Below are 18,162 nucleotides of genomic sequence, written 5' to 3' on the forward strand. Positions count from 1 at the left end.
AAGTAAAGTAACACTGGTGAGATTAAGCTACTTCAGGACAAACTCATTGTTCCTAATGTTTTTTAAACCTATCTTTACCAAGGGTGCCAGTAATTCTGGAGCTTACTGCAGGCATGGGCAGTCAAAGGTTTTTCAACATATGGAGTTTATGTTTTAGTACAGTTTACCCGCGATTGGCAACTATTAAACTAATAAAACTATTAAACAACTATTCCATCAAATATCTAAATCCTTGTATTTCACTCTGTCCACTTTCAGATTGTAATGGGACTCTAAATGAGTGCTTTATTAAAGACAGGTTTACTTGTGTGGTAAAGCAGTTACTGTAGGAATATAAGTTATAAGCAAGTCTTCATTCGTCTTAGAATTTATATTAATGTTATTATCAAGTGTAAGATGTGTATTTTGTGCTTTAAGTGCCTACTCAGAGTGATCGACATCAGCCTTTTCCAGTTAGCGCTAATTTTTTTTTCCACTACAATAAAAAGGTTTTACTAGTTTTACATTTACTAGTCTAATTCTAGACTATTTAACCTGAATCCATTTCTTGAAATTGAACCAAAAATGCTAATACAGGGTGTTCAAAAAATTTCAACTGGTAAAAGGTGTGTAAATATCATGATATCATGTATACTGTATATAATAATACATGAAAATTGCCGGTTCTGACACAATGCTTTTGCCATATATATTTTACATTATAGGTGGTGTACATTGCTCCTCTGAAAGCACTGGTCAGGGAGAGGATTGAAGACTGGAAAGTCAGGATAGAGGAGAAGCTTGGGCGGAAGTGAGTTATGAGACCGCTATCCATAGACGAAAATACCTGATGGTCTGGGGTTTTTTTTTTTTTTTTTTTTTTTTTTCTTTCTTTCTTTCATCTCTGTTACTTCCTGTGCCTCTCTGTAGGGTGGTAGAGCTGACGGGTGATGTGACACCGGACATGCGGGCCATAGCGCAGGCTGATTTGATTGTCACCACTCCAGAGAAGTGGGATGGAGTCAGCCGCAGCTGGCAGAATCGCAGCTATGTTCAGAAAGTGGCCATCCTTATTATTGATGAAATCCACCTGCTCGGTAAATACACACAGAGTTCTCACAACCTTCTGCTCCATAGCTTTTAGAATGTAATAAAAAAAAATCTGTTTCAGTATCAATATAAAAATGTTCTGTTTGTGAATTTTATTTATGATACTTTTGCACTTGACTTAATACTGGTACTTTTCAAACCCACACAGCTTCTTTATTTTTTGTAAGTGTACATCTTGTTTTTGCATAGGGGAGGACAGAGGGCCTGTTCTGGAGGTCATTGTATCTAGGACAAATTTCATCTCATCCCACACCTCCAAGCCTGTGCGAGTGGTTGGGCTGTCCACAGCGCTCGCCAACGCACGAGACCTCGCAGACTGGCTGGGCATCGGACAGGTGAGCTCTCTAGAGCAAGTACCACATCCATTCGTTGCCTTTGTTTCACTCTATCCATTAATGAAATGGCCATATTTTTGCCTTTTTTTCTACCAACACACAAGACTAGTAAAAATAGGAAAGCCTGAAAGTTTCTTTATTAAGTGTTCTTGTTTATCTGTGTAGTTTTTTTATATAGTTTTTGATTGACATTCCAACTCCATAGTGTTAATATAGTGTTAGCAACCCTCCATAGTGTTCAAACTGTTGTTCTTGTCCAGCTTCCACCACAACCTGTGTGTGCATGCAGGCACTTGTGTGTGCATTTCTGAATTCACGACCTAATGTATCAGGACTCTGGGTGAGCCAGGGCAGGCAGCAGTAGTTATGTAAACGTTGTTTGACAGTTAGTGGCAGGAGGGGGGCAAAGGCTCTCTATAAATCTGCCTGCTGCTGTTTGGACTGGGTCACAGCATTACCTGACCAATCCATTATCCAGCCCTTTAAATATGTGCGCACACGCACCCAGGCCTGTGCCACTTGTGGGAGAGCAGGGCTCTGGGACAGGAGACAATGACGAGCTGTAATTACCCAGATGGGCCACACGGTCAGGCACACAGCCAGCTGCTCACTCCATCTCTCTTCTTTCTCTCTTTCATTCTCTCTCTCTCTCTCTCTCTCTCTCTCTGTCTCTCTCTCTCTGTCACTCCCTCAGGTGGGATTGTTTAATTTCCGGCCTTCGGTTCGTCCAGTCCCATTGGAGGTACACATACAAGGCTTCCCTGGGCAGCACTACTGTCCTCGCATGGCCAGCATGAACAAACCCACCTTTCAAGGTACAGTACAGCAGTCCTTCTAACTGCCACACACAAACAAAAAGCAATATCAGCTTTAGAGCTCCTGAGTGGTGCAGAAAAGTGATTGCCCTATCATTAGGAGATCGCAAGTTTGAATCCCAGTGATGTCACAGACATCCATGGCCAGGAGCCATGGGAGCAAAAATTGGCATACTCTCTCTCCCCTGTCAATCACAGTGACGCTAGCCAATCAAGGGCATCTGTAAGCTCATGTATGCAGAAGAGAGTAGATAGCACTTTCCTCCAATTGCATGAGCAGAAGCTCAAAATATTGGCAGCGGTTGGCTTCACATATTGTAGAGGAATGTCACCCTCCTTGGTTGGTAGCTGTTGTATGATAGGGGAGAGCTGGCTGGTGAGTGGGAAATTGACAGATGACCAAATTGGCCAGACAATGAAGGGAAAAGCAGTATCAGGTTTGTTTCTAATCACTGTTACTGTGATGTAATGTGCCACACACACACACACACACACACTCATCCTTTCAACTATAAATTTGTCCTCTTTAGCCATCCGCAGCCATTCCCCTGCCAAGCCTGTCCTGATATTTGTGTCATCTCGACGGCAGACGCGTCTCACTGCGCTCGACCTGATCGCCTTTTTGGCTACAGAGGATGACCCGAAACAGTGGTTACACCAGGATGAGAGAGAGGTCAGAATGATCTGTAGTACTAAAGTGGGACTGTTCTTAAAGGAAAGACTTTACCATATGAGCTTCACTGTGTTCCATAAACCCTTTTACCCATTACTGACATCATTAAACGTTCTGCAAAGGTAATGTACACATTAAATATAAGGAGGTCCACTGACAAAAAAAGGACAGCCCTACCTCAGCTTCTCAATTCTTTTTACTTTACTTTTTTCATCACATAATGTCTTCCTCTGCTTACTAAACCCTCATTTCTCCATCCCTGATCTCCTGAGGCTAGATATGATGGAAGTTCCTTGTGTTTTCCTAAAGCTGTGGTTTTACTATGATTACATAGTCAGCTCAGACCGACATTAGCTGAGAAAAGCTGGTGTCATCTCCAAGTAAATTTCTTGTGCATACTTTTGGATCTGCTTGAGATGTGAGCAAACAGCTTCTTTGGGTCTCTGAGTACAAATGTATGCTAATATTGTCATAGCACTCAATTATAGACCTGTTGGAAAAATGTTGCACTGGTCTTCTAGCAATCAGCCTCTCGCAGACAAAACAGGGAAGCAACTTCTGGCGAGATGTCTGTGATATGCTCAGCCACGTACGAACTCGTAAACATCCTCACATACCCTCATACAGTTGGGTTTATGTGTGTTTGATTATTAGTGTGTTTAAAGTTACAGCATGCACACTAAAGTATGTGATGCTAGAATTATTTTTAGCACTGTATTATCTTACTGGCGATTTCATTAGCCACACCTACTTTGTTAGTTAACCTTGTGGGTGTAGAGTGAGAGACTGTAACCCACAGAACAGCTGCTGTCTGGATATTTTTGGTTGGCGATCTGCGAGTGTTGCAGTGACACTGTGCCACTGCAGATCTCACTAACATATTACTATGTCAGTGTCACTGCAGTGCTGAGAATGGTCCACTACACAAATATTATCTGATCAGCAGTGGTTTTGTGGTGGTTCCATTGATGGACAGTGTCAGGATGGGATAGCACACTGCATAGCAACAAGTCATTACAGAGTGCCCATATATGGTAGGTGTACCTGATAAAATGGCCAATAAATGTGTGCAGTACCTAATTAACTGTTGTCTAAGCATACTGCTCTTTTCTTCATGCTTACCTGCTGATGTTATAAAAGACGTATTTTTCGTTGAAACCAGGATCTTGTTAAACAATGTGGCAAACAAGGAGCCTTTTTGTGTTTTCCTCTTTTCTCTGAACTTCAGTTGGTTATATTGAATTCTCTATCTCTGGACTGCTTTTGTTTTTTTTTTCTGTAATATGTGAATATTTTCATGTCAAACAACAAAATGACAAGTGACAACTGGCTGATTCAATACACTATTTCAGTTGCCGTCTATGTGTGAGACATTGCAGCATTTACAAGGGTGGTGTGCTGCCAACTGTGTGTGTGTCCATTCTCTAACTCCTACAGTGTAAAAGACGAGTCACCCTATAAAGCTTTATTATGAGTACAATTCTGCTTCCTTTTAAAAGCTCAAGCAGGAATAGAACACAGGGACGTTTGACCGTATTAGCAGATATTTTCCTTGAATGTGATGAATATCTTCCAAGGTCTGAGGAAGGACAGAGTAGCAAATGTAAGAATGGACACTACCAACAATGTAGCATTGCAGGTTTTGAATAAGACTAAATAAGTATTATGGTGGTTGTGGTTCAAAATAAAGAATAACCACAAAAATATTGGATTGGGTGAATCTGCGTGAGCAGCATTGTCAAATACATAAAGACCTAAGAATCAGGATATCTATAGTAACGTAAAAAAAGCCTCAGCCAAGAAGCAGCACGCTGCCTGAGCTGTGTGTGTGTGTGTGTGTGCGTGTGTGTGTGTGTGTGTGTGTGTTCCAGTGATATATGCTGCACCCCGCTGTGGCAGCTCTGCACTGGGCCGTATAGCGGCTGGAGATCCTGCTGTTTGAGTGACAGGCGGCTGGCGCAAGCTGTCTGTCTCCCAGCAGGGGTCCCCCTGCCTCTTCCTCTACCGGCTCACCCATTATCCATCCATCCATCCATATCACTCTCTCTCTCTCCACTGTTCTCCACATCTTCTTTTCTATCTCATCAGATACTCAGCTTTTATGATCAAATACAGCTATTTATATATATAGTTTTATATTAATGTATGTAATACAATTTACGGAAACTGCTTTTGTCCGTTTGTAATCTTATCTCTACCTTGTGACGCAGTGACACATCAAACTGCAAGGTTTTATGAATTATTCATGAGATCTGTAGGTAGAGGCTCAGTAACATAATCACAGAGGTTAACTGATTGTGTCATCACAAGGGGACAGAATGAACACATTTACTGGGACTCAGAGCATTTTAGAGGCCCAGAGGACAGGATTCACAAAAGAAGTTTGACAATTGGGTATTTATTGATTTTTTCTTCACTGGGAAATTAGTATATTTGTCTGGTATGTCAAAGCTAGGAGTAAAAGTCATGATTAAAATTAGAAAATATTTGAGAAGCTATGGGTTTTGGAGATTTATTTATGAAGGTGATGATCTGAGACCAGTGTTTTCTTACGGTCAGTCACTGATTGGTGTAAACCTGTTATATTTTGGAGGCAAGTCAGATCCCAGCTAATCAGAATTACATATCAATAATATAATACAAATATTTTTGTAAGTCTAAATTCTACTCTATAGACCACTGTGCTGTCCTCTCATATCTTCTCTTTCTTCCCTAATGACTTATTTCCTTGTGGACTGCAGTGCTGATAAGGTTTACTATAATGTTTGAGACTGTTATTTTTCTGATTTGTGATAATTGTCTGTTCTTTGGTTTAGATGACAGATATCATTGCCACAGTGAGGGATTCAAATCTCAAGCTGACCCTTGCCTTTGGCATTGGTTTGCATCACGCTGGTCTGCACGAGAGAGACAGGAAGACTGTGGAAGAGCTGTTCGTCAACTGCAAGATTCAGGTACTTTCACAAGGCACCTCAGTTGTTTTCACCGGTTGTGTGCCAATGTGATTAGGTAAATGTACAAAAGCCTATGAGCACCAGAGCCTTTACCTCTCCAAAGCACCATTTTAAAGGAACAACTGTCTATAACAACATTGACATCTGTTGTTTCAGGTGTTTTATTCAGCATAGAATGAAAAGTACTATTGTGTTGTATCAAAGCACTTCTTAATGGTTTAACTCTCTCTTGAAGGTGTTAATCGCCACTAGTACACTGGCCTGGGGTGTGAATTTTCCAGCCCATTTGGTGATTGTGAAAGGAACGGAGTACTATGATGGGAAAACACACCGTTATGTGGATTACCCAATTACAGGTAACAACTGCTCCTGGGTTTGTATGCCTGTGTTGCTGCTAACACACAGATGTACTGGACCTCCTGTGTGTCATTGCTTCTGCAGATGTTCTACAGATGATGGGGAGGGCAGGTAGACCGCAATTTGATGACCAGGGCAAAGCGGTCATCCTTGTACATGACATCAAGAAAGATTTCTACAAGAAGTTCCTCTATGAGCCCTTCCCTGTCGAGTCCAGGTTAGTGTAACGAGCGCAATATTTTTTTTATTATAATCATTGAGAAAGTTTCATTTAATGTTGATATATGCCATCATCCTTTTGTAGCTTGCTTGGTGTTCTGGCTGATCACTTGAATGCAGAGGTAGCTGCAGGAACTATTGCTTCCAAGCAGGATGCCATGGATTACATCACCTGGACCTACTTCTTCCGCCGGCTGGTCATGAACCCCAGGTATGTACTGATTTAGTCCATTTCTCTGCCATACGCTGGATTTCTTGTATTCTATCTGCTGTCACAACCTGTTTAAATCCAGAAAATACAAAATACATTGTGAACTACACAAATGCTTGTTCTCGTAACGGTGTAGGTAATAATCACATTAGATAACATTTAAAATTTTAGCCTGAACTCTTGTTTCTGCATATGGAGACAGCTAGTAGTGATACCAAGCCAGTAACTGTATACTGTATATACACTCACTGAGCACATTATTAGGAACACTATACTAATACTGGGTAGGGCCCCACTTTGCTCTCAAAACAGCCTCAATTCTTCATGGCATGGATTTTACAAGATGTTGGATACATTCTTTTGAGATTCTGGTCCATGTTGACATGATTGCATTACGCAAGTCCTGCAGATTTTTCAGGTGCACTTTCATGCTTCATATTTCCCGTTCTACCACATCCCAAATGTGTTCTATTAGATTTAGATCCGGTGACTGGGAAGACCACTGAAGAACACTGAACTCATTGTCATGTTCATGAAACCAGTTTGCGACGACTTCTGCTTTGTGACATGGTGCATTATCATGCTGGAAGTAGCCATTAGAAGACGGGTAAATTGTGGCCATGAAGGGATCCACATGGTCAGCAACAATACTCAAATAGGCTATGACATTCAAGCGATGATTGATTGGTATTAACGGCCCAAACTGTGCCAAGAAACCATTCCCCACACCATTACACTACTTCCACCAGCCTGGACTGTTGACACAAGGCAGATTGGGTCCATGAAGTCCCATCTGTGTGCCTTAGCAGAAATTGTGATGCATCATAGGCTATGTTTTTAATGTTTAAAAAAAAAAAAAAAAAAAAAAAAAAACATAAAACCGTTTCTATGTAAAAAAAAAAAACAAAACAGTTTTGGTGAACCTGTGCCCACTGCAGCCTCAGCTTTGTGTTCCTGGCTGACAGAAGTGGAACCTGATGTAGTCTTCTGCTGTTGTAGCCCATCTGCCTCAGGGTTTGACATGTTGTACGTTCTGAGATGCTTTTTTGTTGTAATTGTACAGAGTGGTTATCTGAGTTACTGTAGCCTTTCCGTCAGCTGGCACCAGTCTGACCATTCTCCGTTGACCTCTCTCATCAGCAACGCGTTTCCATTCGCAGACCTGCTGTTCACTGGATGTTTTTTCTTTATTGCACCATTCTGAGTAAACTCTAGAGACTGTTGTGCATGAAAATCCCAAGAGATCAATAGTTATAGAAATACAGTTATGAAAATAACTGAGATCACTTTTTTTTCGCCATTCTGATGGTTGATGTGAACATTACCTGCTGCCATACAATTGGCCGATAATTGCATAAATGGGTAGCTGTACAGGTGTTCCTAATAAAGTGCTCCGTGAGTGTATGTTTACGTTCTTTGCAACTTCTTTGCAGTTTCTCTTTGTATGATGCTAATTTTGATGTCTAAGCTGTAGCTTGTTATACTGATACTAACAAAAACACAGCCAACACCAGCTAAATGTCATAACAATTTATTGATTGTTTATTTATTGATTTACTGAATTTATTGATAGCTTGGTAAGGTTAACCAGTCCCTCATTTTTAAACGATCTCCACCAGCAGGATGAGCAGAGCATGAGAGCGCACTTTTCCATTCAGATGGATAATTTGCCGCATCAGTTGTGTTGAATGTAAATATTGACTGCTGTCTGCTAGTATATTTTCAGTTCCTATGAATGTACTTGTGAAAATTATACAAATACAATTTAGCTAAGACCTTTTATTTATTAATTATTAATGCTGTACTAGCCACTTGAGTTAGCCGATGCGCCATATTAAGGTATACTTCAAGTAATATCCCGACACGAGCAAGTAGTGTTCATCACCAGCATGGGTCTGCGAGATGGGGAACCATTGTCCGACTGGCCATGTCTTCTACACAGTCTCTGGCTCCAATTTTCACAAGATGGCAACTCCCACGGCTTCAAAACCACACAATGGAAGTAAATGGTGCCATGTTGTCCACTTATATATACAGTCATTGCATGAAGCATATAATCTGTAACCAAATCACAGCTCTAGAGTAAAACCAATGTAACAGGTAATGACTTGATTGAGCGATTAATTGCTTGTTGGTTGTAGCACGTTATCAGATTTTTGCTGTGTGGTTGAAATGGCACCAGAGACAAGGGAACATCTTCACTCTGACTTATTACTGATTGCGTTGCCATGGCAACCTCCTGCCAGCGCATAGAGCCAAGTCCACCCCATAGTTCACTCTGACATCACGAACCATGATCTAAAACATCATACATGCACACACACACAAACCCATCCCTGGCTGCAGAGGTCATATAGGGCGACATAGACATCTGCTGTGAATTGTCAATGACGATTCCAGAACATTCCACAGTGCTGGCATTTGCACGCCTGTCAGACCACATTAAACATTTAGGAAGAACCGTGCCCTTAGTGGTGTAGTGAGCACTGTCCGAGCTCATGCTATAGCATAATATGAGCAGCTACGTTCCACCTAAGCTGTTTTATTTAACTTGAATTGTATTTTGCGTGTTCTATGTGCTGACGTAATCTGTTAACTTTAGGTAACTTTAGTACCTATAGCGCATTTCTTGCACTTATTTCCTGCCTGTGTTCTAATGGTTACTATTTATTTTTAATATTGTCTTTGATTACAAAATGTAAGAGATCTGTCCAGCATAAGAGTTGGAAAAGATGCACTGTGGCAGCTATTGGTACAGAAGGAAGATGGATAACTTCAAAATATTTCACTAAGTATCAGGATACTTTAGCCCCAAACCTGGATGCTTGACTTGGTTGTCAGCCCGTAATGGTCACATGACACAAAGTAATGTTTTGCAGTGGCCACCTCAGTGCCTTTATTCTTTCCAAGGAAGGTGTCACCAAATTGTGGAAACAATGTAGTGTTTTGCAGGAAAAAAAAAATCACTATTTAATAACACTTATTGCATATGTTATTCATTTTATATATTTAGTTTTGCCTTTTTCCATGAAGCGTACCAGTAACTGTTTTCAGAATAAGATGTATTAGTCAGATCCTGGATTATTTAATATAGAATACAATATGAGGACTTTGTGTGCCCATTTGAAAATTTGAAAAATATATGTTCAATATGTCTTGTTTATAAACGCATACCAAGACAACACTACAATTTTTTTTAAGCCTTGGTGCTGATATTTTTGTTTATGAGAGGACTATGTGTATGTGTGTGCATGAAAATGTGAGTGTGTGAGTGGGAAGCCATTATTTGTGTGAGTGAGAACAGGAAGTCATGTTCCCCATCCCCATCTTTCTCTCTGTCCGGTACGCTTTTAAAGCTGCAGTTTGAATCGGTCACCTTGACACCAGCCATTGCTCATCAGCAATGATTCAGTGGCGTAGACAGAGCTGCACGCTCTCTCTCTAGGCGGGAGAGGCGTGGGCCCCCGGGGGTCTCATAAAGATTGCTGCTTAGCGCCTCACCACCATCAGGGGCCACATGTCTATAATGATAATGGCAATAGCTTAATCACATCAAGTCATGTTCACAGCAACCACACGCTGAATGCTGCCTATTACTCATTCACTCACTACACATCCCTTAAACCAAGTCTGTGGACATGAAGAGAATTGATAATTATCCGTCACGTTAATGTTAAACATTCTTTAGGACTAGGGACTGACTGTAGTAGTTGTGTATATATATATATATATATATATATATATATATATATATATATATATATATATATATATATATATATATATATATGTATATGTAAGAGATTCTGCTGATTGCTTTCTGTCTTTGGAGAAGGGTCTGGAGTGCAGTCTGACTTTTTTGTTGAGGAAAGACGTCTTGTCAGGCATGACATTTTACCATGCTGATTGGCTAAATAGCCCAAGCTGTGCTGGAAGCAAAGCCAAACATTTTAGGATGGTTATTATTCAGCCAGGGATTATTTTTTTTCTTTATTAGACTATTGCAAAAGGATTATTTAGATATGATTATTAGACTGACATTGGTCAATGCATATGTGCTTCAGGAGAAAATATTTCATGGTAATCATCATTGGAACTTTAATAGCGCTGCAAACATTCTGTATCCTTTTGCAATTGCTAAATCGGAACCAGAACATTTCCCGCTTCTACAAGTTCCTACTATACTTGAGTATTCTTATCTTCGGTAACTTTACTTATGGCATTGCTAATTGTAAGGTACTCATAAGTGTAATAATTTAAAGCTTATTTGCTTTTCTCATTTTTCTATGAAATTAGTAACTGTTATTTGCAAAATGTACATGGTACACAGGAACTTGATCAGACAAATCTGTGCACAGTTTGTGAGGCGACATGCACACAAACATCATATTTGCCCATACAAAGTAGTACAATCTAAAAAAAAAATACTCTCAGAATTGATTATTGATGACTGTGATGCAGGTGTAAATAATAAGTAAAATTGTTCCTGTTGCATAGTGGCAGTATTAGTGTATTGTACATGCATAACTAATTTTACAATGTTGCATGCTGGGACTGGGGGGTGGAGGGGTGAATCAGTGTTTGCCAAGTACATGTTTCTTTAATTTGCTCTCTGTCTCACAGACTCCTGCACGCACACACACACACACACACACACACACACACACACACACACACACACACAAACACTTTCTTAGATGTTTGCTGTAAAATTAAGCGCATTGTTGTATGCAGTTCTGCTGGCTCATGTGGTAACTTTCACATGCTAAGCAAAACATGGAAGTGATTTTAGCTCCACTGTGTCTGCCAGCCTGCATCCTGTAAGCTGGTAGTTATTTTGCTGTAGGGGAAAATTTAGAAGTTATGTTTCACTGAGAACAAGTTGTAATAAAATTATATTACAGTGATGTTTATTGACCCAGAAATGACTACACTGTCAAAGCAGATATTTCATATATATATAGCGTATATACTATCCAACATCGTTTGTGGACTCTTGGCCTTATTGTGAAATTTTCTAAATAGTGTTTAAGGTTCAACAGTTCCTAACTCAAAGCTGTAAAGAGATATTTCTCCAGAATGCATGGGGAAAAAGACTATAAGAAGAAATGTGTAAAGCAGTACAGGTCCTGAGAGAGGGGTTTTGATGGGCATATGCACTCACCGTCCACTTTATTAGAAACACCTGTACACTTGCTCATTTATGCAGTTATCTAATCAGCCAGTCATGTGGCAGCAGTGCTGTACATAAAATCATGCAGATACAGGTCAAGAGCTTCAGTTAATTCAGTTAATCAAACATCAGAATGGGGAAAAAGTGTGATCTCTGTGACTTCAATCGTGGCATGGTTGTTGGTGCCAGACGGCTGCTGATCTCCTGGGATTTTTACACACAACAGTCTCTATAGTAGAATGGTGCGATATAGATGGGTAGAAATGCAATGGGGGAAAAAAATTGTTTTTTTGTTTTTTTTTTTTAAATTTGCTTAATCTCATACTGAAAATTAAATTGAAGTTAGTTCAGCCTTTAGTTGAAATTTATTCTAAGAAAATTGTTTTTAAAAAAATCTTTTTTCTTGTAACAATTTTACACATTTTTACCAAGGGTGCCAATAATTTTGGAACTGAATGTACATCCCTTCTTTTATTCTTAGCTACTACAATTTAGATGACATCACCCATGAGACTATAAACAAGTACCTGTCCAATTTGGTGGAAAGAAGCCTCAGAGATCTGGAATGTTCTTACTGTATGGAAATACAAGAGGTATGTGTGCTTAGTATATTAAAGTAATAATTAATGGAATGCATTACCCAAATTTGCTAATGATCTCATTTATGTAGTACGTGATCTACTACCTTTTTCTCATCATTAGCAACTTAGGATGTACCAGAAGTTTTTTTTGTGTGTGTGTGTGATTTTTTTTTTTCCATTTAGACTTTTCACTTATTAGTGATGTGAAGTAAATTTCTTAATTTTTCTTTTAGGGTTTTCATCCACTGTTTCACCTGAAGTGCTATAATTCGTGTCTTGACATTTTGGTTCATTTTAAAAGACAGATTATAAATGTCCAAGTAGAACAAGCAATCCTGGACAAAAATAAATGAAAAAACAATGAAAATAACAAAAGTGTTGAAAATAACAAAAAATAATAAAAGTGTAAATTAAATATAAAGTAAAACAGTGACAGACTAGGAACAAAAATCTGTGGACAAATCAATGTTTGTGAGCATATTTTTTAATTCTCTGGGACTCAATGTCATCTACCCAGCAGAGTAATATCAGGCTGCTCCATCTTTTGTTTAGTGCATATATTATCAATAAAAATTGCAACAGACCTGGAATAACCTGGAGTACAGGAAGAGCAGGGAACCTGGCAGTCCTCAGTTTAACCCTATAGGTTAATCATAAATCTGTGTTCATGTGCAGGATGAGCGCACCATCGAACCTCTCACGTATGGCCGCATTGCCTCATATTATTACCTGAGACACCAGACTGTTCGCATGTTCAAGGAGAGACTAAAGCCGGAGCTTCCCATCCAGGAGCTGCTGTCCATCCTCACAGTGAGTACACACACACTCTCAGAATATGGAGAAAGAGATTCCCATGCATCATTCAAGGGTTCATATACCTAGCCCTGTTAGCCCTTTTCCACAGATGAGGTGCCAGTGCGTAATCTGGAACAGTTTCTCCCCTGCTAAAGCATCAGTACTTAGTCAGCTAAATATGTTTGTCCAGAGTACCAAATCTCTACGAGGTTGGAAATGGTCAGTAGCATCAGTGGCTTGAGCACAGCAATTTAGATTATTTACATGCACACTGTTAAAAAAAACATAGCAAAATTAATATTGCAGTGTTACATAAAAGGTTTACCAAACTATTTTACCAGAAATTCCAGCAAATTGTTCATGGGAGCCAAAGGAAAAAAAAAAGGTTGACTGTGACAGTGTCTCTGTACTGTGTGTAGATGCTGAATGATTTGACTTAGGATGAGAAAATATGTTCTGAAAGCCAAAATTGCAAAATCCTCCATCGTTGTCATTATTTTTATGCAGTGCATTGTTAAACTTCCATACCTAATTAGGTAACTGAAGGCTCCTAAACCAGTGAAAAAGGCTCGGTTATTTTCATTACACAAAAACAAAGAACATACAGTACTGTGCAAAAGTTTTAGGAGCTTTAAAAATAATCTTTTCTTCACCGATTTTCTTTACACATGCCTAAGGCTACGTTCACATTACAAGGTTAAAGTGGCACAAATATGCTTTTAGGTCTTAATGTGTCACAGATCAGATTTTTTTTTCAGGTTTCAGTGTGTACCAAAAAAATCTGATCTTTTCAAATCACCCTTGAGCCACTTTCGTATGTGGTCCTAGATCAGATACATGTCTGATTCGTGGCCATGTGACATGAGTAATAATGGCCAAATCGGAATTCATGTAACTTTCACCCAATGAGCATGCGCATGTCACTGTCATCATCATTATCATCATCATCATCATCATCATCATCATCCATTGTCAGCAGTGCAGCAAAACAACAATGGAGGACAGCAACAGTGGTGACTATATTCAGTGAAAGGAAAAAAGAAATTGAAGCAAAACTAGAAGGAACCTAATGAAAACGAATAGTGTAGTGAAACAATTGCACAAGAAATCGATGTGCTCATGCAGGGAGCTTCAGGGCACAGGTGCATTCAAATTAAAAACAGATATGAGTCACTTTGCGCAGTTGCGAATGTTCCTGTCTGAGCAAAAAATCAGAATTGTGCAAAGAAGGCTGTGATGTGAACATAGCCTAAGACTTTTGCACAGTATTGTATGTTATGTTCTTGTGTTATGGAAAATAAAAAGAAATTTAAAAATGAAATGTTTATATTTAACAAATAATTTAAATTAAGATCAAATAAAATAGCAGTAAACAGTAAAAGAAAAGAAAAAAAAACTTTTTTGGCGTGAGTTTTAAAAATGTATCAGTTCCCTTATCAGTTTGCTGGAAGGTTTTTCCGCACATCTTAAAGAACATATCCGCAAATTCTGTGTAGACTTTACTTGCCTCACTTGTTTCTGTTTCTGCAGGTAATGCCCTGATTATGTTCCTATGTTTATTAGGAGTATGATTCCTATGATTGTTATGTTCCTGAAAAGTGCTCTGTTACTTAATGTCCTAGTTTCCTAATGAGATGCAAATATTCTTTGTAATATTTAATGTTTGGAAAAGGAAAATTTGAAAATTAAAATTTTCCACTGACATGCAGAAAAATGAAATGAACATTTTAGACAAAACAAAAAGAATTAATGGGTGCCTAAGACTGTTGTGCAGTGCTGTGTGTGCAACAACACACACACATCCTATAACAGATTACTCTACAGTTAGATCAGTGCATTATCACTGCAACCAGGCTGTCAGCTGATTACCAGCTAGTATCTTGCTTTTAACTTAGAACGTCCCAACACACCAGCCTCACTGAGGACAGTGAGCACAGCCAACAACACACACAGACACAGTTGCAGCTCTCCAGGCTAGTGGGACAATTAGCACCTCTTTATTTTCGCTCTGTTAGAGGGCTGGTTTCACATCGGGCTGGTTCTCTCGGGGCTCGCAAACTCTGACCTCCTCCCCTCTTCTGATAGCTGACATAATTGGGACATAAAGCTCTTTTACACTTCAGTGGTGACCAGTGACATCACATCTGTTCATCACATCATCATCACATCTCTCCCCCCCACACACACACACACACTCACATTCTGCATAGTCAGAGTCCTGTTGCAAGTGGACGCAGACAGCCGGCAGACAAGCTGTTGAAGCCTTTCACAAATTACACCATTATGTTGCTTTAATTTTATAGACATTTATACAGATATATTTGCTGAATATTGAAGACTTGTTTCTTTTTTTTTTTTCCTCTGTGTTAGTCAAGCTATAGCCTCTTACATGACAAATTGTAAATTATTGGTCCCATAAGGTTAATTAGATTTTTACAGCATCTACACAAAGCACAGTGCATAAAAGAAGAGTAGAATAAATGGAGAGCAGTTACAGATAAAATAGCAATAAAATTGGAAGACAGATAGAAGACTCGAGCTCTGTTTTAGGATGTTTTCTTTTTTGTGGCCTGTTGACTAATTAGGGAGTGCTTGTCATCTGTTAAGCTTTAAGTTTATGTGGTGATGCTGTTGTAATGGGATTTTTTCATGCACGATAATGATGATCTAACCCAGTGGTTCTTTAACTCTTCAATACAGTATTTTTTCGTGAACTATTCAAATACTAGGCTCATTATTCAAACGCGGAGAATAACATTCTGGCTATTTATTCCTGAACTTTTCACCAGTGTAACAAATAAAAAAATCACAGACCACCTGGCTATGCCTGACGGATCCCCAGACCGGACTTTGAGAAGCCCTGGTCTAACACATTTAATATTTTTGTAACTCTAGATTTTATTACATGCAGCTTTTTGCAGTGTTTGGCTAATGTGGATTTAATTCACTTTCGGAGTGTGATTTTTTTTTTTTTTTTTTTGGTATAGACTAGGTATAAAAGTTTTAGAGAATTGTTTGTGGCCTTCTGTGAAATTTTGGAGCTCTATAATAGTCCTGCTGTCTGTCTGTGTCTGTCCATCAATAAATGTAATGGTTCTTCTATCCTGATCCTGGAGTTTCGCAATCTATAATGTTTATTGATGGACAGATAAAGACAGACAAAGCAGTTACTATAGACGTGAATTTCACACTGGGCCCTTTTTTTTTTTTGTTAAATGTCATTTCCATACATTTTTACAAGCTCTTACAGAATAGAATTTTATATCACCTGATTATACTGTCCTATTTTAATGACTGTGGCTGCTTTTTTTTGTTTTTGTTTTTTTTAATCATCACATGGTTGTTTTTTTTATTGCACAATTTCAACCACTAATAGGAGCTGGTTCTTTCATCTATTATTATGTTTAGTTTCTGTGAAAAAGGGGTGTAACTGGAGTAGTAATGTCTGGTCAAATGCAAATTGAAAATATACCGAATTTTCAATAACAGTCCTGTGTCAGTAAATTGATGTACTGATGTTTGAATATAATGTCTATATTTTTGAATCAGTCATTTCTTAATAGAATGAACAAAACTATTTTGGACATTTCCATATATGTATCTAGTGTGAATTTATGTACTTTTTTTGTGTGAATTTTTAGGCGTGATTATATATAGTGTTTTCACAGCTATTTTACTCACTGAGGCATTCAGAACTGCTGAAGTCATGGAGAGTTGATTAAAACTTATTAGCAGCGTTTAGCACAGTGTGTGTGGTTGGTGTTAATGAGCTGGTACAGTAGCCATTGCAGTGCCGTGAGCAGTAAGACACTGTTTTTGGCAGTTATGGTGTGCATGTTTTCCAGTGACAGCGGGAGTGCACATGTTGCTGTGCTAATTGTTGGCTGGGTTACACACAGAGGTCCCAATCTTCCTATTAACGTGCACACTACTTTATTATCCTTTAACATGTCTCAGTGTTTAAATCCCCACAGATTGGCTAACAAAAGCATGACATGAGGCAGGCTGGACCCATGCCAACCCCCTACTCCACCCCAGCTTGAGGTTGAAAACCCTCAAATCACTCCCCCTGTCAGGGACACAAAGACCCCCCATCCCCTCAATGGCCTCTAATTACTGTGGCGTGGTCATAATGAGGCACCCAGTCGATTGCTTTCTTCTACCCATTCTCTATTTTGTTCTCTCTCTTTCTCCCTCCTTCTTTCTCACCTCCTGCTATTAAATCCTATGTTTCACTCCTTTAAATATCATTGAATGCTTGTAGAGTTGAATGATGCTGTTAAAGCCATCAAAATGTTATTTCCAAAAGACTAGTCACGTGAGCAGTCATTCTGTTACGGATGTCAAAGAATCTGCACTTTGGTGAAGAATCAAAAGCACTCAGTCAGCCTCTCTAAAGTGCCGTGGTCGCGCTCTGTGTATGTAAATGTCAGCTGAGACAGAGAATATTGTACGAGAGCTTGGTGTCGGTGCTTCTGTTTACAGATCAGCTGTCGTCTTTTATCCTCTGTAGACCTGTATGCTGACTCGGTGCCCTCAGAAATAATAAATCATGTACTGATATGCTCTTTTGTTCTTCTGGTATTTCTCACTTTTCTGGCTCAGAGGTGTTTAAGTGCAGTGCTATAGCACTGATGGGTAGAGGTTGGGTGAAGCACAAAGCTGTGACTAATATGCTCACTGCCTCCTCTTACAAGTGTATGTTAAAAACGTGTACAAGAATGGCCTTAGACAAGAACTCGTGCCTCTGCATATATGCTTCACAGCAGTCATCAGGCACACTGTACCCATGCTGAGCTTAGACCTGATATCAAGATCAGCTAGGATTTTCTGTGTTTATTTTACCAGTCTGTGCAAAGGAAAAACTGTAATCAGTCAAGATATGTTTGGTGTCACACGTTTCATGACCTTCTAAGTATTCTAAGTTTCTACCTGGATTAAGATTGAATAGTAGATAGAA

The 18,162-nt window shown here is 39.2% G+C and overlaps 1 protein-coding gene across 1 annotated transcript in view; it reads left to right on the top strand.

Annotated features, from left to right (window-relative positions):
- ascc3 (activating signal cointegrator 1 complex subunit 3) overlaps nt 1–18,162 on the top strand; it is a 148,885-nt gene that overhangs the window by 121,099 nt on the left and 9,624 nt on the right. Inside the window, exons 26-36 of the mRNA XM_026926265.3 lie at nt 705–790; nt 910–1,076; nt 1,279–1,424; nt 2,119–2,239; nt 2,770–2,912; nt 5,729–5,866; nt 6,102–6,222; nt 6,308–6,440; nt 6,528–6,653; nt 12,308–12,419; nt 13,083–13,217. Of these exons, the coding sequence (XP_026782066.3) occupies nt 705–790; nt 910–1,076; nt 1,279–1,424; nt 2,119–2,239; nt 2,770–2,912; nt 5,729–5,866; nt 6,102–6,222; nt 6,308–6,440; nt 6,528–6,653; nt 12,308–12,419; nt 13,083–13,217 (1,428 nt within the window). The remainder of the gene's footprint in view (nt 1–704; nt 791–909; nt 1,077–1,278; nt 1,425–2,118; nt 2,240–2,769; nt 2,913–5,728; nt 5,867–6,101; nt 6,223–6,307; nt 6,441–6,527; nt 6,654–12,307; nt 12,420–13,082; nt 13,218–18,162) is intronic.

The sequence above is a fragment of the Pangasianodon hypophthalmus genome, chromosome 1, assembly GCF_027358585.1.
Source record: "Pangasianodon hypophthalmus isolate fPanHyp1 chromosome 1, fPanHyp1.pri, whole genome shotgun sequence".
Taxonomy (NCBI): Eukaryota; Metazoa; Chordata; class Actinopteri; order Siluriformes; family Pangasiidae; genus Pangasianodon; species Pangasianodon hypophthalmus.